This window comes from Vanessa atalanta, chromosome 26 (genome assembly GCF_905147765.1).
Source record: "Vanessa atalanta chromosome 26, ilVanAtal1.2, whole genome shotgun sequence".
Classification (NCBI taxonomy): Eukaryota; Metazoa; Arthropoda; class Insecta; order Lepidoptera; family Nymphalidae; genus Vanessa; species Vanessa atalanta.
The window spans coordinates 2,315,421-2,337,565 of NC_061896.1; the positions used below are offsets into that span (position 1 = coordinate 2,315,421).

Consider the following 22,145-nt stretch of genomic DNA (forward strand, 5'->3'; position numbering starts at 1 on the left):
GGATTTTATTCGGACAAATCACGCGACATATCGACGTTAAGTAGGCGAGTCACGTGCTCAACTTCTGCATGTAGTCCATTTAAATAGATCGAGTCTCGAGATTAAATAAATTCGAAACAACACAACAGGCGAAAAGATTAAACATAGTTAAATCGAAAAGTCAAAAAATCTATACTAAAATATTCATATGCAATTTATTTTAGAATCTCGTCAAGTTAGATTCTACCGAGAAGAACCGGCAAGATAGTCAATAGTCACATTTTTGCACCATTTTAATTACAGAGTATGTCAAGTACAAATAACTTGTATACATCCTGTATCTTTAATATAATATTGTATTGAGTAAAATGACTTATTTATCAAAATTATCGTTTATCACAATAGTAAACCTTCTCGTAGACAAAAGCAGATGATCGCAAACGAGACTTGAGCTTTATATTTTTGTGAAGTGAATGCTGTCTGGAAATAAAATAAAACATGCGGCAAAACAAAAAAAAAACTCCATCACAATATTAGGAATATACACCAAAGATTAATCTCCACAAACGCTTTGTCTGATGTAGATTCATCAAAATTGTAGATAAAACAGTCCTTTTATTTTCCAGACAAACGAGTCAACTTTAGCATCTTTTTGTGCGTGACGACTACACTTGGTAGTCACCAAAGGTCATATTACTTTACTAGTGTACGTGTAGGTAAAACGCGTCGAAAAAATTTTGGTCACTATTTTTTCGACGCGTTATCAGCTTGGCAGTCTATGTAAATAATCAAAGATCACGTTTTTTTAAATGGTACGCTTAATCCATTATTAATTAAAATACCTGAGACGGCACCTTAAAAGACAGACTTCAAATATATTTAAATTAACTAATTCTGTATGCAAACTTCGGTGAGTTAATGGTCCATGAATTTAAATTTATACTAATCGGTTTGTTACTAATAAAAAACGGGAATCCCATTTTTAAAGATATACGGAATTAAGATCATACAGTTTCAAATTTAGTTAGACTTTCGTTCACCATTTTGCCGTTCATAGTATTTTTTAGGCGGTAGTGGCGTCTAAGTAGGTATCATCTATGGGTCCATCAGTTACGACTAGAACTTTGAAATCGAGTATTCCTCAATTATTTTCAGTGTTATATCTGACGATTGATTCTAATCATACTTCTAATAGCAGTCGTCATTCAATTGAAAAAGAAATCGACTTACCATCCAGTCCCATGGCAAGCTTGATTCCTGAAACAAATAATAAAAATGTAATATCTCCAAAACGACACACTAATATCTAAACATGACAAATTTTGACAAATATATATGTCGGATCATCAGAAGGGCTTTATAATGTTCTTGGCTGTTATCCTCCATGGTGCGTGTGATAATGGCGGAATATCTGAAATAAAGATGCATTATAATTGTTCAGTAAACTATTATTTTATTACTCAGTACAAATACACAAAATATAATACGGTTAGGTTGATTAACTTCGATTGAGAGCCAATAGGTTAGTAAGTGTCTGCCTCGTGCGACGGCGACAAGTCGAATGAATCAGCTGTCAGCGCGTTTTATGACACACTACCCTATTCGGGACTACCAGCTCTTAACATAAATATTCGATTAGAAATAGACAATTTGTTATCACAAAAATCAAAATAATTATCAGACCGGATACAAACAATTGATCAACACGAACGTCATTCAAAACAATCAAACTATCATTAATAATAAATCTCCCTCTGAAATTATTACCGCGCCGTCATATATAATACAAGAATACATTTTCTTCATAATTACATTTTCATCATTACATTTTCTTATAAATACATATATTAAAACATATGATAGGGATGACTTACTAAGAGTTAAGAGTCGAGATGGATGTTCAAAAGATTGAATACGTCAATCTTAACCGAAAATTACGGGCTCAAACTAGGCCAAACATACTGAATTTTCATGTTGATTTGTGTTTATAACTGATCTGGGGTTCGGCGGTGAAGGAAAACGTCGTAAGGAAACTTGCATGTATCGGATGAAAATCTCCTACATGTGTATCCACCAGCCTACAACTCATAGTGCGTAGTAAGCTTAGCTCAGCCTTGGATTTTTTATAGGCTTATGCTTTATTTAATTAAAAAAGAGTATCTATGTATAGTATTAACATTATAAAAACAATAGAAATATCTGTCAAGATGTTCCGTCATCGCACCCTCCCTAATGAAAGGAATTTCAACCACGCTATGCGGAAAATTGACAAATCGTCAACGTAAGTGCATCGAGATCATTCCGTGCACGTGCAGGTCGTGGAATGTTCTTCCTTTTGAGGTTATCCAGAAGCACTATAATATGGGAGTTTCCCAAATTAATTAAATATGAACTCTCCTTATACTGTAGTTGTCGGCTACAGTCACTACTTACCATCAGCTGGATAGAACGCAATATTCCCCGTTTTACGATTTAAAAAAAATAGTCGTGTAAATCTATATATGAAAATTAATAATATAAGAAAATTAATTAAATATTATAATATTATTCATTCAATTAGGACCTCGCTCCATAGAGTAACTAAACGCTATATATTTTTACACTTTTGAATCTTTATTTTGTATTTAATATTTATTTATGAGTCTTAAGATTTTTTTATGGTATAGGTAGGCGGACGAACAAATGATCAGTGGTGGATGACGAGTGGATGGTACTACTCAGACGAGTTCGACGAGACAGACCAACCACCCCCAAGTAAATAAATATTTTTAAAATGAATCAATGTAAGGTTTACAAGTTGTGCGCTCCTTCAACCAAAGGAGACCACAACATTAACTATTAAGGGGACTACATGAGCTAAATGCAAGTTTTATAATGCAAAAAAGTATATGATCCAATGCAGTAATCCAAATGAAAAAAATATATGATAATCTTCAGGATACATGCTAAGTATTTGTTATTTTGAAAACATGATGTAATTAATTTGGTACGATAGAAAAAAATCACAAAGTTACCTCTAAAAAGATCTTTTAATCAATAATAACTATACTTATATACGTTCCATAATTCAGGTTTTTTGTCAGATTATTCTACAAGCAATATACTATTTAACCTGGGTGTCACTTTTTTAGTAAAATCAATAGATTTTTTTTAAATCCGATATTCTTATTTTCGAACAAAATGCGTACGCATGTGTGCGTAAACGCCGTGTACAGACAATGCCGGCTGAGGCCTGATGCTATACAGACGTGTCGATCTTTTCGCCGCATCATTCATTACGTTACGAGATATTTTTTTGTAATTTTAATTGTAAATTCATTGTTGCATGTTTTCTTATAATAAATTTTATTCTTTCTTGTAAATAAATATATTAAGTTAAAATAGTGTAGTAGTAATTAGGCATTTGTTTTTTTATTATATTATTTGTTATAAATTTTAATTGTGTAAATATGGGAAATAAAGTGAAAGGCGTGAGGAAAACTAAAAAACGTTTATATAAATCAAGCGCCGAACATACATATGAACGATATTAAAAGGTAAGAGTATTTAATTAGTAAACATATTTTTTTTTTTATAAATTATGAATATTGAAAACATCTATTAGAAAAATGTGCAATCAGTTCGCATATAATCAGATTTTTCGAGCCATTCTTAATAACTACGATAGAGTATTTGGTCAAAGGAAGGAAAACATCAATTGAGAGTTGACTACGTTCGATCCCCATGAACTCGAAGCATTTTTTTTCATTATAACTACTATGACATATTTAGATACATATTTTTTAAATACATAATTTTATAATTAATAGAAATGTAATTACTAACATATATTTATTTTTTACAGAATAAAGAAAGTCGAAAACAACAACACGGAAGCTATTTATATTGCGTAAGAGTTTAATTTTATCGATTTTGTTTATAATAAGAATTAAAGTTATGTATGAACTAATTTTAATAATAATAAAAAAGTAAAGTCGTAACAAAAAAAAATGTAATTGTTGTGAACCAGAGAACTAGAATATTCAGAAGTGTCATTTGTATGTAATTCAAAAATTTTAATTTTTTTGTAACGTCCGCCATATTGGATTGAATATGGCAGCAATTCATGAATCGTGCATTGTCTCATTAAGACTAAATATGTGTACCAACTTTCAGCTCCATAGCTTCAGTGGAAGTGGGTGTAATATTGATTGCAAGATTCCAGGACATATGTTCATACATTCATACATACAAGTGAAATTAAATAAAAGATTTTAATAAAAAAATTAACACTAAATGTTTTTTTTCTTTTTATTGTAGTACCAAATATAAATTAAAGTATTTAAGTTTAATTAAATCAGTTTTATTTTTTAATCATTTTCGAATAACAGTCAAAAGCAATACAAATAATTCTAATATCCTATCTATTTTTATGAGATTTATGATTAAACCTATTATGATTAACCTTTGATTCATCAATGATTCAACCAAATCGAATTGACAACATTTTTTACTAGTAAATATTTAGATGTTTTTTTTTTAAATTGAATATATTTTTTTTCTTTATGAACCAATATTAATAAAAGGAACAAATACTACGCTATATGTTATCCCACGGTCATTACACTACAGATTTCGAACACTTACGATTTTATTATATAAATAGATCATTAAACTTTTATAAAATGTTAAAAATTTGTATGTTTTAATATTTAGTATAAGAACTAATTGTGGTATAATAATATAAATAAAAGAAAAAAAAAGGTTAAAACTAACTTTCTATTTTATTGTATACAAAATATAAATAAAAATATTGTAAGTTTAATTGAATCAGTTTTATTTTATAATCATTTGTTAACTAACATCGAAAGAAATAAAAATAATTCTGTTGTCCTATCTATTTTTTATGAGATTTATGATTGATCTTACGTCGCTCGGTTTGGCGCCATCTATTAGAATATTTAGGCGTAATCTCGTTACCTCGCTTAACCCTTAGTACACGGGCTTGCCGTTTTTGTCGATTTTGTAAGTGTGTGCGTGCGATTCTCAAGGGCACTTAGCTCTTGTAGTCCTCTTAAGTAAAAAAATATTTAAACACAGTTTCAATAAAAAGTGAAAAAATAATTCATAACAGTAAAAACCAAATAAAAATATAGAATCAAATACTAAAATTGAGTAATTGAGAAATTATTTTCCTCGAATAGCATATACGATTTGTATGTCCTCTAAAATAATGAATACCTACCAATATTATTGGATAAAATTTCACAAAGACTTGATTTAAGAAGCAACATTTTAAATTCGACACTCGGAGACGTCAAATTAAGCAAACATTTTTATCTTTCCGTTTAATACATTGTCGAAAAGTAATCATTCGACTTTATATTCATATTTTTTATAATATTTAATAACTTACTACCAACCCCGGCTTCGCAGGGGTAAAACAAAGGTCTACAAAGCACGTTAACATTGAAAGACAAACTTACAAAGATTTTTTCTTTTTATTTTACGTTACAAACGCAGCAACGCAAAGGAAAGACATACGAATACTAATTTTTGTTTTTATTAAGAAGGTCAATTAATATCAATAGTCTATTTATTAAAAAAAAAAAACTATTAGCATATTTAAATAAATGCCATAAACATCTATATATATTAATAGTTTTTTCACTCCCAGCTAAATTAATAAACAAAAGTCAAATTCGCGTAAATAGTATGTTGTGTCTCCCCCATTCTAATACATACGAGATCGATATAACGCCGCCTTACCAAGACAAAGTTGACCCCCTGTTAACGTTGTAAGTTAGTGATAACGTGCATGTAAAGCATGTCGTCCACAAAACGTAGCACTAAAGAACGCTAATTTCCAATATATAAGATATCAAATGAAAAATATATCAATGAATAGATTTAAGATATAAAACAGTACAAATAATATAAAAACATACGTGAAGTATTTTTTTGTGTTTTGTATTTATGTCCGTCCTTGGGTTCAAGCTTATTTCATAAACAAATTTCATCAAATTCGATTCAGTGGTTTGACCGTGAAAGAGTAACAGACAGAGAAAGTTACTTTCGCATTTATAATAATAGTATAGATATATGGAAACGATAGAAACATCAGTTCTAATATTCCTTACTTATGAAGAAATGAGAAATGAGGAATGGTTTAACTCGCACTAGATCTTTATGCCCATTTAAACCACCATCAACACAAACTGAATAGCGAGTAATGTGGTATAATTTAACGTTACATCTTAAGATGGCAGAACATTAACATAGTGAGAATTCGTTTAAATATTTCTTACAGTTCCAGTATATATCTGCAACCACCAAGACTAACGGCGCGTTCGCCTTTTGTAATTAAAAAAAAAAAGTTTCCACCAACCACTATTACATATTAACACATAATTTATAATACAAATAACTTGGCAGAGGCTTGGTATTAAGTGGGTGATACTTAGCGGGCTTGTCGACGATCGTAAATTTAACGACATTGATTATCTTGTGCAACATTCGTTATTTACTTACAGCGGAATGCCAGACAGCCAAATGGGCCTTCTGGTAATAAGTACGAAACTCTTCCCAGACATTCGGATTAAAAGAAGTATACACAAAACAAATAACTATCGAAGTATAAACTCTTATAAATATCACGACTACCACGACATCTGAGATATTGTCTTCTTAAATTCACAAAGTTAAATTGGAAGACAACAGAATGAATTAAACATATTTGGCAATAATCCAGACAAGTTTTCACAAAGACATTACACTTAAATAATGCGTGTAGGTACTAGCTTTCGCCTATATGATGTGTCTGTAAGAGGGACAGGTATTAGGTAGTCTTCGTGTTAAGTCAGCGAATCCATCCATTCGTTTTGAGTTATTAAGTAACAAACAACCAAACATACAAACTTATCCATTTATAATGTAGCGCTATAATCAGTGGTACACGATCCTTATTTGCGAAGCACTCGTACGTAGTCGCGATTCGTTAGCTCGGGTTTTAATTGCGACGTGTTGCGACACGTTACGCTCGCTGGTTGAGCTGGAGTGTTTCATGTCGTCCGTGTTTTTGTTAATGGCTTCGGTTAAATATTAGTTTCCGTATTCGTTAATCCGTCTGTCTGATCTGGCGTGGCGTGTCGTTATGTTACGATTTTGCTTTTTGCAACCATATATAATTTAAATTCAATATATGTTAGACCAGCTATGTCCACTGTCCGCAGTACCCGCTTGTAATTCTGGTTATAACTATAAGAGTGCATCCATACAATATTAAGATAATATCTAAATATTACTTAATTAAATTATAGCCTATGATACTTTTGGAGTTAAAGTAACTTTAAGTAGGTTCAGTAGTTTCTGAGTTTATCGATTATAAACAAAAAATCTCTTCTCTTTATGATTTATTTGAGTTTTATTTAGAGAGTTAGAAGTTGAGTCTATAGTATAAGTGGAAGTCGTGATACACCTCTGAGCTATAATGTGCCAAGGCAGTATCATATGAATTTACAAATCACAAGCTGATACACATCCGCTTCTTTGCGCAGTAAATCAAATAAGGGGGGAAAAAAAAATAAAAACAAAAAAAAATTTACATATTATTTAATTTAGGATATGTATTTAGCACAATACTTTCAAATGTCATAGGGCTTTGTGCATGCCAGTCTGGGTAGGTACGGTAAAGACTTATTGAGTCGGTACTCAATAAAAATAGTCTGAATGCATCGTGCCAGTGACAATGTCAGAAACCAGAGTTATTTTTCTTACTAAACACGCTGAATCGAAATTCATAGACGTGGTACAACATTATCGGGCGAAAAGACAAAATCAACAAAAAATTCTTAAGAGTTTACGTCAACCATTATTTCTAATTATTACTTTGGAAGTGATAAAATATTGAGTTAAAAATTAAGGAAAGTAAAAAAAAAACAAAAAACCTTTTTTTTTTAATATTAAAAGAGGAAAGGTTGCGGATTAAAAGAACTGTACCGTTGACACCAAAAATATACATTAGAAAAATGGCACACGATCGTACAGTGGGCGTGTACATAATGGCTCGTCTGCGTATATGCCCGTAAATTTGAAAAGTAGCTCTGAAAGATGCATTGTGCTTGTAATGGGTGCTTTCGCTTACTTTAAAGTAGCTTTTATGCGTGGTACCATTACTAGTTTTTGGCATAGGGTTGTAATTTTTAGGGTAAAAAAAAAACAAACGAAAATTCTCTGGACCAATTATTTTCAGTAGAATTATCCCTTTTTAAGTGCTTTAAAAGGTTTATCGTTTGACTAATACACGTACAGCGTGTAAGCTAGATCTTGTATCGGGTACGATTAAGCAAAAAAAAAGTATATATAATAAACCTGTTATATTGATAGTGCTTTTCGTCTGTATTGTCGTAACACTACCGGTCATCATGTACATATATACACATACATACTGATCAAAAAAGAAAATGATTGATTAATTAAATATATAAAAAAGAATACATACAAAGACCACGTTCCCTAATAGTTTACAATCGCATGTGAGGGGTGGGGGGGTGTCACATATTAGTTCCCAGGATTGGTGGCGCATTGGTGGTATGAGGAATTATAATTATTTCTCATATTTACCAAGTACCAATGTCTATGGGATGTGGTGACACTTTGCATAATACTATAAATAAGATATTACTACAAATAAAAACGGAAATATTTAATAATTTGCCTTGTACTTATAAACCTAAGTTTAAGTGATCCATAACAGTTCAGTATTTAGCAAAAAGATTGTACTATATGCAGTATTGTTGTAAGATCAAGTCACAACAACACAATATCATCCATTGTTAGGAAGTGGAAAGAATTGCGTTGGTGATTCGTTAACTTGTTCGTCGCTAAATTCACCGATAAAACCATGATGTTAGGTCGCTTGTAGTTATTCCTATTCAGAATTAATTTGAGTAGGAAAATACGAGTGAGACAAGTAAACCTGCATGTCGTATGAATACGTACAACACACGTATCGACCAATGGGCATCGGAGCCATGTGGAACAATAATTTTCAAATCTTCTCCAAAAGGTCCAGCTGTAAATAAAAATCGGCTTCGTAAATTTACCTGCATTCTAAAATTAGATATGTCAGTATAATATTTGCTTAGTTTTTACTCCAAGAGTTGATTTAGAATATACACGCGAGATTTTTTAATATCTGTTTTTGATGTGATAACTTCTTATTAGAGGGTAAAGCGCTTCGTTACGTAACGCGTTACGGTCTGCCAGTCTGTCCGTCTTTATTTCTGTCGGGCGTCTCGAAACGCACTTATATTTTTTTATATTAAAATATAATTGTGTCTACTTTCTCTTCTCTAGCCGAGGTGCCTTCAAATTTTCTCTACACTTTACTTCTCTATTTAGGATTTCAGAAGAAAGCTATTAAAAAAAACAAAAAATAGAAAATATCCTTTGCATAAGTAAACAACGTAAAAGCGTTACTGTCATTCAGGTCCATGTAGTCGGTAAAAACGGTAGTACATTTAGACTCCACTGAAAGTTGTCTAAATGCGAGTAGTGCTTTTCATACCAGACACGCTTGACATGGTTGAGCCGACATCGCAAAATGCCAAGTGTCTTCAGGCAACTCGAGAAAGATTTTTTTTTACGTTCCTTACAAAAAAAAGTGCTTTAAAAAAGATTGCAAAGTGAAAATACATCACTTACTAGACGTATCCTGCGGGTTTGTGTGCAACATTCATCTTTTACCTATATTTGTTTTTTAAACAAGCTTTTATTTGGTGATAATTTTAAACAGGTCACAATATTTAAAATTCTATATTTTATTTTCATAGAACCAATATTTTAAGCAAAATTTCAGCTCCATCGTTTTGGTGGAACTCATTTTAAATTCAGTATCATTATAAATTCAGGATATGACACACACATACTTACAGGTGTGGTCAGTGTGTGTAGGTGGCAACACAGGATCCGAACAATAAAATGTTAATAAGTTTGTCTGTTGGTCTGTTGAAATTCTCAGTAACAGATAAGTTTGGAAATTGGTCGTGATGATATTCCCGTGCCTGGCAAACTCTGGTCCTGCACTATCTAATCGTGTAAAATTTCGTCGCTTGGTAAAACTTCGTGCAAGCCCGCCTGGTTAGATTAGTCATCCGATATTCAACCACAATACTAGTATTGTGGTATTAAATGTGAGTCAGTCAAACTACAGGCGCATTCTATCTCCCCGAAGTTGGTCGCATTGGCGATGTGAGGATTCGTTAATATTTCTTACAGCGCCAATGTTTATTTGGGCAGTGGGCATTTGCCTGTCCGCCTAACTATATTATAAATATATTTATATAAGAGTAAGGGAATAGTGAGTGTATTTCTGTTTGCATACACTCTTGCTCACTATATTTCCTGCGTAGCAGTGGTCGAAATCTTCCCAGGCTCATTGTAAATACTTACAATGGTAATGCAGACTAAAGCACATCACACGTGATAAATAAGACATGATCGGCCCAGTATTTCAGTTGCCTAACAATTGTCAACATACTTATAATAAACATATATAGATAAGGTTCTTTATTCAGTAATGCGAGTGTTTAAAAACTGGACCAAATTCCTAGAAGAAGTTTGACGTTCTTCAAGTAGGCATATAAGATACAAGTTTTTAGCCTGTTCTTCACCTGGGTTAGAGGCGGTTCAGGTGCTTCAGTATTCTATGTCCTTTTCGATACCTCTGACACGAGTTACGACGAGAAAGCTAAACAAACAAATAAACATACTTTTGCGTTTATTATACTAGTTTGATATACATGAACTCATCGGCTTTATCCAGTCGAAAAGGTCCTAAGACCCTTATCTGGCTGTAGGGCAATAACATACTTATAAATATAATATTTTTAAAATAATTTCAGAATTGTCGCGATATCTGCACTTCGTTTTCTATTATTTTAATCCGCAGTAAGTAGAGAAACAATCTAAAACGGTCCACGAAATCTAGACGCTTGTATTATCCCAAACAAAGACCGTGAGTTCAAAACCAACGACACAAATTCATTCATTCTTTAAATAATAAGCTTTATAAAAGATAATTCTAGATCTTTCTGGGTTGCAATTTGATTCGCTGTTTCGTCCATTGAAAAATAAAAAAAATATAAATTTTAAAGACTAAAAAGTGTACACCACTTTCGCATTGAATAGGAGTAATTTAAATCTCGACTTTAAACAAAGTGAACTAAAGTTTACTTTTGATTAACAATGTTAATTTTACAACGAGTTCCCTGACGGTCTAATTTATAGGAGTAAGCTGGAAGAATAACATAACCCTTGCATAACTTATTAATAAAAAAGAAAAATCAAAGTTCAAATATATATACGAACTCTTTGGAGACGCAATTTCAAGCATTTTTTCTTGCTCATGTGTCTTACCATAATATTCTGTTAAGAAAAATCCGTCATACTCCCTGACTAGTCATCAGATATAATAAGGAACAAGTGTATGCACAAACACAGATGCACGCTTTACTCCATTTCTGTCATGTTTTTACAATGTTGACTTATACTTCAACTCACAAAGAATTTTAGAACCTGTAAAAAAGTACGCAGTTACTTTTGATGATTTTTGGTCTATAGTGTATTTTTGTTGTATTACTTGTTGGTGTTATCAAATAAATAAATAATATGATGGGTCCGCAATACACACAATCACGGACGAGTTTATGTGCATTATAAGTCACGACAGTTTATATTCTGGCGACTGCCTTTGCTAACTACCCTATTTTAATTGGTACGAGTGGTTGTGGTTTTGTAGCTATTCTAGCTAATCCCTATTGAAAGTTGCGGTGTAAGAAAAATAATACATCTCTCTTTGATACCCCAAATTGGTAAACCAAAATAAAGCTCTCGAAAATAAATAAACACTTAATTTAATACCTGTTCTATTCCTAACACTTGATACGTTAAAAACGCATCTTTCTTATAATTTGGACCACAGTTAGAAGGGGGAGTCACGGTCGTAAACATGTCGGGTTTTATATCAACGCACCCTGCCCTGGGGTGACGTTGGTTGCTCGTTGGTTACCAACGATTGCTTATCAGGATACCTAGCACTTTATGTTATTACTACTGAGATGGCGACATGTCACAATAGAGCAAGTTTTAATACATGTTAAGTAGCTATTACGAGACGTCGAGACAATTTTTTTATATATATCACAATATAGTGATAGCTATATAGTAATTAGCTCCGTTTTACTCCCACAGGATTATTGCAAACAACTCTTACGTATTTTTAGTTTTAATTGAATATTATAAATATCTCAAATAATAAATTGTTTATGGATTTAGCGTTATTTGCGTTATTAACATTTAAATTGACATTATTCGTTTATTTTGTAGTAATAAAAGATACTATTTTTTTCTTTCAATTAAAGTATGCTCCACTCAGGGTTCCACCCTTGCCTTCATGATAAACAATTAGTTAGTTCATTAAAAATATTTCATAGATTCCTCATATAGTTTTGGAGATCAGACTAAATCCTTTGGTCTATTAATGTATTTTAATTGGTTATTTCATTATAAAAATATATAGTTGGTAGCTCTCTCATCAGACGGGAGATGTGGGGCATAAAAAGTACACATCAATTACATAAATTTTCGTAGCAAATAATGTTGGAAAGGAAATATTGAACAAACTCAAGTATTAGGGCTCTTAGACAGCGCAATAATTAGGACATCTTAATTCACAACGACGAAGCCTTCAAGCACCCTCATAGTCAATTTACCATATCATGCCATCGCCTCTTATATTAAAATTTAATTTGGTAAAACCAAAATCCAGTTTTCTTTGTGAACTATTTTAGACAATCTCACAATATTGCATATATACTGAAAGCTTGTAAACCAAAAATTATTAAAAAAAAAAATTATATTATGTACTAAAATCGTTAGTTTTACTTATAATTAAATTAAATTCTGAACTACATCACTGAGCCGACACTTTTTTCAGACACAAAAATTACATAGCCATATTAATTAAATACATAAAATTACTATATTTATTCCTAAGTGAAAATCAACTAATGATACCTTCATTTTAATGTTTTAAGTCGGATAAATTGACCAAAGCTTGGCAAAAAATTCTAGCTAACAGAATTTCGGTGCCCTTTCTCACTGGCGTCTAGAGCGGCCGCTACTTTTACCCTTAGACCCTTATTAGGGTGCCGATTACTACAATAGCTGAAAACAGAGAACCCTAACAGCTATTACGTTACAATGAAAGAGTTCGGGATCAGGGAGTAGTTTAATGGCCCTTTGTGATACGAAGTGTGTCATGTATTGCGTGCAGGTGTAAGATCTAATGAGTCGAACAATTTGAATAATTTCTTGTTTCTTATATCGATTTCATAGAAATCGTACCGTAAAGGAATAAAGAAATTAGCATTAAATACTTAACAATAGGGCAAGTCTATGTATTAATAATTAAATACGCTATAATTATTATCGGTTATACTAACCTTTCCTCCTTCAAACGGTTTAACCGTTTTGAATATAGAATTGTCAGTATTCCAAGTACCAGAATTGCTAGTGCAGAAAATCTTAGAGCTACTCAGTAAGATAAGGTATGTAATTTGTTAGCTCCACATTCATACTTGAATAATAAAAGATTGCCAGTCACAATGAGCCAGATTGGGACCTAATCGAGTTCAATTGTAAATTCTAAATTAAATTGTCTTTACATAATATTATATGGTTATTTCTTTTGTTCACATATAATAAAAATAAACAGAATTTGTTATCTAGCCTCCACTAACCTTTACGTTTATGTCATTTATAATTATATATAATATTACAGGTTAACTCATAAGCGAAAATGAGATTATGTCTATTGAAGCCATCAATATATATATTTATCTTAAAATTAAGAATTATACATAATGAAAATCATACGTCATCTATATAAGCCACGACAAATATTTTAGCTAAACAAACGAATAGATAGATAATTAATTGTACACCACACAGATAAAAGAAATACAGAAGTACTTATCATAATAAACACGCTTGTATGTACAAAACATACAAGCAGAGTTATCGCTTAACGGCGATTTCTTCCGGACAGTATTTCGGTTAGAATTTTACAATGACACAAGAGGATATATTTAAAAGAACCCCTATATTATTTAATTTAAAAACCCGTAAACGAAATTTTACGATATTTTTGGTATTTCTCAATACTCAAATCAAATATACCACAATAACTCAAAACGTTATTGGGCAAACTTAATTAAAAAATACACCCCGCTGTGCAAAATAGCTACCTGGCCTGTATTTTTCGGCAATCAATTCTTCTCCGCCCAATTATTCTTTTGTGGGTTTAAAAATGATTACTGTTTTAAGACTCATTTTTACCAAACCATAAATTAAAAATTAAAAAAAAAATGCCCTCCGTTTTTGTTTTTCCATTAGTTATTACAATTTTGAGACGTATTCCAAAATATGGACTTATTTTAGAGTTTTGAACTTAATTATTGTTAATTCTGTGTGATAATAAAACTTCTAGTGAGGACAAATATCTTGTCTGTCTCTAGAGGAGTCGAGCTCTAAATTATATGCTGTAACAAAACGAAACCCAATGGCTAGAACAGGCAACAACTAAGCAAAAATGTGCATCACTTGTGTCAATAATTCTTCTCCTGTTCGGCGCTGACGAAAATCGTCGTGATATTCCGTCATATGACTATCCAACTGACAACGGCGAAGTTTTCTCTTCGAGGGAAGAGGAGGCTTTGGCCTAGCAGTGGAACATTTACAGACTTTAACTTTACTTTTATATAATTTGGCAAGTGTACTCGCTCAGGAAATACAAAACTTTGTACTTCCCCGATTCTTCTAATACAGAACGGCGTAATCCGGTTGATATTCAATCAACTTGCATAATACGTTTCTCATCCATGTTTCTGGCACGTATCCCTAAGATATGGTACGATCTTCTAGCGTCTTTGTACTTTAACCTGCCACATCCCTTATCTATCCCTACCACAAATAATTTAGATGCTTATAATGAGCGATGGAGCATTACCTAATAAGCATCCTTACACCTATTGTTTAAGCTATCCTTTCAGCGCAATTCGAATTACACTGGAGACTATTTAAATATGAATTTTGGATTACGTTTATATAGATCACGCACGAAAAGAAAATACTTACCTATGATTCATACGAAACTTTTCAACTTAATCAAGACTTTTTCTCGAGATTGAAAGGAACTGTAAACAAAAATTAGGCACAAGATAAGCTCAGTACCCTCAAAACGAGGGAATCTTTTATCAACCGCGGCATAACGAAGACGCTTGTATTCATAATCCACTGATTGCACGTTTCTCGTAACTTTTTCTTCACTACGAATTTAAAAAGCAATTAATTACGTTTTTCAACTTTAAATATCCTATACAAACATTTTCTCTGATATCACTACGTATTTGATACTAATTGTCTCTCACGTTTTAGGGTACATTCTCTTCCTTGGAGTTCATGCTCTCTTTATACCTTCGTAAATAACGAGATCTTTTCGCATTTATATTATTAGTATAGATTATAAAAAAAAGTCTGTCTGAACGCGATAAGCTCAGAAGGTTACCGAATGGATTTCATACGATTTTCACCGATGGCCGGAGTGATTAATGAGACGCGTTCAGGTATACCTAATTCATTCATTATATCAATTTACAAAAAAATGTAAATTCGTCGAAATGTCTTGATTATTGTTAATGATGTCGATACAAATCATGCCGACTAGGAATTTTACTGGATAACGCCGCGTAAACCAATAATATTATTTAAAATATATATGTTTTACGTTGACCAATATTCCCCCGTGTGATGTAACGGTAGCTAGTTTATTAAATCAGAACTTTGTGCAAAACAGACTATGTTAGTAGATCCCCTTGGGTTTAAATTTGATGGTATTATTATTTGTGATGATTAATATGCGAAAATTTAGGGCGACTTGTTATTACATTTCTAAAAATTGAGATTGACGATGTAATCTTAATTATCAGTATTTTTTATTATTACACCTTCTTGGAATTAGTAGGTGTCCAATCACATTGCATACATTTTATTGTTTAATAATAATAAAACAGCAATATTATCCGTGTAAGATTAGCAGTTGCAGTAATATCATAATCATTTATGTCTGGTATTTAAACATGTATTAATTTATTTTTAAATAAATTAAAAAAAATAATCAAGTTGAATTTGGAATTACGTATGTCATGTTGTTTAGGAGTTATTGAATTTATATTGGCAGTTTTACAGAACTATGGAAACTTTGTCAAAGTATACTTTGACCAATCCCTATAACATGAGCTAAACCTCGGTCAACAAAGTTGATCACATATTGCAATAGAGTTTGGCAGCAATAGTAATAATGGCAAGTAACACACTTTTAAATGTAAAATTTTATATAAAAATATATAACTAACAATAACATTGACTTAAATGAATTTTAATAGCAAGTTTAATTTTATTAATAACTACTAAATTTCATACTTGTAATATTATTAATCTCAATATAAAGCATGTGTAACAGAATGATCAAGTGTATTTTATTATTTAGTAAAACCTTTATTGGGCTGTATATTCTGATACAAGTTTCATATTTGTTTTTTTTTTATTTATATATCTTTAAACATTACCAAATATACATTTATGTTTTCTATTACATTTTGCATTAAATAACCTTATTGTAATTACAATAATATGACATTCAATTAGGTTGTTTCTATAATTTTCGAGTCATGTTGGCAATACTTTGGCAGTGTTTAGTACCAATTATTAATTTTTCCCGACTTATATGAAACAGGATCCATTTATAATAGCATTCAATATCAATTTAATATTACTAATACACAATGCAATGTTGTATTTTTATTCAAAGGCTCAAGTTATTGATGACAGAAATTGATGTGTAAATATTTATTTACGTACAACTTTAAATAAATAAGTTATAAAAAGTAATTGTTTTACATTATATGAACAGGAATTATATATTATATTATAATTAATACTTAATAATTCAGAATAAATTCTTTAAAATATTTTCATAAAAAAGATTGTCTAGTTTAAATTCAATGTAATGAATATTAAATAGTTATATGTTTACAAATATTCTGTAAATTAAATATAACAATCAAATTTGACTATTACTGCTTTGTAAAAGAAGAAAGAATTAAAAAAAAAAATTAAAACATATTCTATGCTTTAACAATAAATAAGGAGAGATTCTTACAAGATAAACAATACTAATTTCATATCTTTGATTTAATATAGTGTTATTATTATAATTCATTTTAAGGGTTGATTCATCAATGCATTTACTGCAATAAACAGTAACGAAGACTATTAATTATGCAGACACATTGTTTAAAAGGCCGACATCAAACGAATGAGTTTGTCGGTAAACAGTGTCAACATCAAAGACGATCGGAACGTGCAACGAATTACATATCCTAACAAAATACCATTAATATCTGCCCCGAATGACCGTAAAACCTATAAATAACCGCCAAAGGACTAAGGATGCGACTTACCGGATAGCAGGAGAAAAACGACCAAAACATCTCGACACAACCACATTTTGAGCACTTTATGACACAACGTCCACTTTGATATTGTTTTTAAGTTAATTTTAACTAATTGTGAACATTTTTAATTTAGGAAACGCTTGGAAGTAACATTTGTTAAGCAAGCTCGGCTAAATACTTCAATTTGCGTCCGACGCCGAAGCGCGTTCCGTACAACTGCAAGCGGCAGCGCTAAGTTGACTCGGGTCTCGAATTCGAGCTTTTTCAAGAACCGCTTTCACAGACAGCACACAAAGACAAATTGTTTTCATTTACGCACGCATACAAAACGTTTTCCGAGCCCAGACAGCAGATAACTTCATAGCATATTTGACAGTTCATTCACACCAATCACGTTCCGTTTTACACCATTGTGACTTTAATACTTGAATTTTAAATGAAATATAATTAACTAATAAAGTAGTCCGTAAAGTATCTAAAAATAATGATTTATTATTAAATAAATCAATACTTAAATCTATCTACAACATGATAAAATATTTAATTGTACATCATTCTTTTGACATAGCATACTAGATGTCGGTAGTAACATTTGAAAGTTGTCGCTATTCGACAATAGATGTCGATCATCTAGAATTAAATTTAAGTACATTTTCAATACATTTTCAATAAATTTATGGTAATTTGTTATTGTTTATAAGTATTTTATCTTCTGTAAAAAGGGAAGGAGAAATAAATAACAAACATTTTAAACATTCTTTTTATTTTTGAAATAATACTTTGCAAATGTTTGGGCAACTAGTAGAGGAAACACAAGTGTTGCGTCTGAGTATAATTTGACAGGTGTTGCATTGGTTCGAATCTTTCCCCAAGAGACAGCTTCATCAGGTCTAGCTCCAGAGTCACTGCCATCAAATTCACTTGCAGTGTTTACATAAACTGCAAAATCAGCACCATTCCTCATTAAGTTAGCATTACAGATATGGTGTTTAATCACACCTCCTCCTAAAATTATCATACCAGTGTTATTAGCCTTCACAGCCATAGTGTTCAGTCTACGTAGATCACCGAGAATATCAATAATAAGTCCTGGTCGTTTATATGAGTGGAAATACATCATGTCTCCTAAAGATCCATCGGTTAAAGCAGGGCTAAATATTGGAATTTTATTTCTCCATGCCCAGTAACATACTGAACTTTCATTATTAATTCTTTCTCCTAATCGGGCAATAATCCGTGAAGGAGTCCAGACTATACCATCGCTGATCTGTTCATCTAACATCTCGTTCAGCAATGGAGTGACCCATTCTTCAAACAAGCAATAATTGTCATTGGGCACCAATAGGTTTCCAATCCTGTTAATTCCTCGAGTCCTTAACATTTTACCACTTAAATTAAAGTCTCCTATATAAGTAGGAGCAAGGCATTTTATGAAGTCTTCTTCCACTCCTCCAGCAGTAGTTACAATACAGTCTACAAGTCTATTTTTAACGAGAAATAAAATTGTATCTCTTAACCCAGATGAAATCATATTAGATGTGTAACCTAAGAAAATAGTGCAATTAGTTTTCTTCTTAATGAAGGTATCTTCTTCAAAAGGGTCGCTAGTTTCTTCTGTAAGTGGCACAGATCGACATTTCAGCATTTTATTAATTTCTTCGACAGCTTTACCAAAGCTAGTGGCTTGGAAACCTGAGTGCGTATAGCTGTCTAGAATTTTATTGTAGTCAGTGCCGTTTTCCCAATCATATCCTGAGACTATAGGCGTTTCCGCAGGCAATTCTTGACTCGGTACCAAAACAGCACTAACGGCGACGTCGGGGACTAACGTTTTCTTGTCGATTTTCGTTTGTATTTCCATTTTAATTGTTTCAAACTTACCTTTAAATAGATAAGCTAGTGTGCATATCAAACACGCCCGTGATTCCTTTGTTATTGTTTGGTTATTGTGATAATGTGATTGAAGAAAAATCTAGTTTCATTTATTTATATTTGTCAATGTCAAAACCTGACGCTGCTGACATTTCTTTATGTCAAGTGTCAAATTAAAAATGATTAATTACACCTAGAAACCCTAAATTTTTATAAGAATTTTAATTTAAAAAAACTAAACGTAGATATAATATTGAGCAAATCAAATTCTGCTTATCAAATTATTTTGAGTTTATTATAGAGTGATAATATAATTATTTATAAATATTGTCTATGAAAACAACACAGAAGAAGTCAAACCAAGTTGTTGCATATAGAAGGTAATATTTATTACAATATAAAAGGCAAGTCTTGTTTGTCCTATTAATAAAACAAACTGATTAACTTTCTCTGACTTGTCATCTCGTAAATTGATAATAAAACGTTTATTCGAAAATTATTCTAGTCTAGATAATAATTATAATAACATCTCATAAATGCTTTCCTTACTTGGCAATTTTCAAGAAGCCAGCTTTTATCCACAAGAATATTTCATTTACTGGCACAACAAATCATGTTTGAAATTTGCATAATCGACTTTTACCCTCAATAATATTATAATTACATATTCTAAATATAATTTTCAATTTAATAATTTTTTTTTTTTGTTTACAAATTTTTAGGACAGCTGATGGTCAAATTTTAATTGGTGACCAATACTCCATAAGACTGATATATCGACTGCAATATTTATCAATCTGCAACAAATATTTGATAAGAGCAGTTGCTCTAACCGTAACAGGTATTATATAATAATCGGAAAGCGAAGGCGTCGCTATTAAACTGTACTACCGGCAGAATTAGACTTTGCTTACACCTTTGCCATTTTGGTATCAGTTCGAAATTGGTATACCATAAATTGGGTCCATTACTATGTCGACTTACTTTACTTTCAAAACAGAACACACCGATCTGAGAGTATATAAGCGCAAGCTTGTGTGTTTCGATTTTTGTTTGTTACTCAATCACGCCTTATCTATCTTCTAAATTATTACTAGCACGAAGCCTCCAATCTCATTTATATTTTATTCACTCTAAATTACTGTATTTTTTTTTTTATGGCATTGTTTGGCGGACGAGCATATGGGCCATCTGATGGTAAGTGGCCATCACCGCCTATAGACAAAGGCGCTGTAAGAAATATTAACCATTCCTTACATCACCTATGCGCCACCAACCTTGGGAACTAAGACGTTATGTCCCTTGTGCCTGTGATTACACTGGCTCACTCACCCTTCTAACCGGAACACAACAATACAGTGTACTGTTATTTGGCGGTAGAGTATCTGATGAGTGGGTGGTACATACCCAGACGGGCTTGCACAAAACCCTACCACCAAGTAAAATTTAAATTATAAGGATATACGGTTTAAATGCTACCCAACACGTACATAATGAAAGCCCTATGGCGTATTATCATCTATGAATCGTAGACAATTATTACGTTTACAATTAATTGAAAAAAAAACCGAACTCTATAGAATGATGTCATGGGTTATGTCATAGGATATTTTTTTTTACCATTAAAATAAGCGATCCAAATATCGTGTCTCGTGTCTCATTCCAAATTATGTCTTTGATTTTATTTTCAGTTGGATAATTTGGACCTTGGAGTAGCATTAGTAGTAGTTTTACACTCCCAGCATTTTTTGCCTCCACTGGTGAAGGGAGGGCTGTTTCATTTTTGCCCAGAGAATCGATACTGTGTTTTAACGAGGAAATGCTGCTAACATTCTTGCGACCATTCCACGCGGTCATGATTTGTACAATAACTATTTGTATATAATTCAGGCATTAATTTAAAATAATCTTATGTAAATTAAAAATAAGAGTGACTTTTTAATCTTCCCTAGCAAATCAGGCAGTAAACGGTCAGTTAACAGCTAATTAAAAATCCGACAGGCCATAACGCTTGCGTAAATTTCGCATTAAGAAGTCAATTAAGTTGAATCATATATTTAAGATGTAACACTTATGTCACTTGCTCTACGCCCTTTCTAACCATATTAGTACTCACTCTCGGCAATCGTAATACGCTTCGTAAGGTGACCCTTCGCTCTCTGCAAAACGAATTCGCTCAATAAGGTAAGACTTCAGCAGCAGATTTATTGTATAGACTACAAGAAGGTAGATGACCATTTAGTTTAATCAAAATGGCTAAACAGACCGACATTTACACCACCTAATGGTAAGTGGTTACTATTTCTCATGACAATGCATCACCAACCTTGGAAACTAGGATATTGATAATTGTACGGTTATTTTAGTGGTAACATTAATAAAGACTTTGATTTTTAAAGGAAATTTTTCATGCTGTTCACCGTAAATACATACACACACTAGTATAGATAACAAATTGACCTAATTTGCTAAGTTATGATTTGCTCCAAAAATATAATTTTCGATTTGGATACTTTAGCAAACCCAACGCGCTTTTAGGATTGGTTAATCCCATTCGATTTATATACCTACCAATATATTAAATAAAATAAATTCACAATTCTGTAATATCCATATATTCTACCCTATACATATACTATACTATACTATCGGATACTACTACGGGATCTATTAGACGAATACAAAAATGTTTATTTCATAACATCAATGTCGTTAGTATTATCAGCAAACTCTTTACGA

General features: G+C 31.8%; 2 protein-coding genes across 2 annotated transcripts in view; both read right to left on the reverse strand.

The window, feature by feature from the left end:
• Positions 1–17,789, reverse strand: part of LOC125074067 (tyrosine-protein kinase-like otk) — a 65,005-nt gene extending 47,216 nt beyond the window's left edge. The window contains exons 1-2 of the mRNA XM_047685291.1: positions 17,541–17,789; positions 1,210–1,236 (exon numbers count right to left, since the gene is read on the reverse strand). Of these exons, the coding sequence (XP_047541247.1) occupies positions 1,210–1,236; positions 17,541–17,586 (73 nt within the window). The 5' untranslated portion in view covers positions 17,587–17,789. The remainder of the gene's footprint in view (positions 1–1,209; positions 1,237–17,540) is intronic.
• A 493-nt stretch (positions 17,790–18,282) lies between these two features.
• On the reverse strand, positions 18,283–19,516 carry LOC125073956 (probable deoxyhypusine synthase). The gene has a single exon (XM_047685082.1). It carries the CDS (start codon positions 19,393–19,395, stop codon positions 18,283–18,285), a length of 1,113 nt encoding a protein of 370 aa, XP_047541038.1. The 5' UTR covers positions 19,396–19,516.
• Between the last annotated feature and the right edge of the window lie 2,629 nt (positions 19,517–22,145).

Coding starts and splice junctions, on each gene's coding strand:
- LOC125073956 (XM_047685082.1), bottom strand. CDS start 19,395: ATGGAAATACAAACGAAAATCGACAAGAAAACGTTAGTCCCCGACGTC.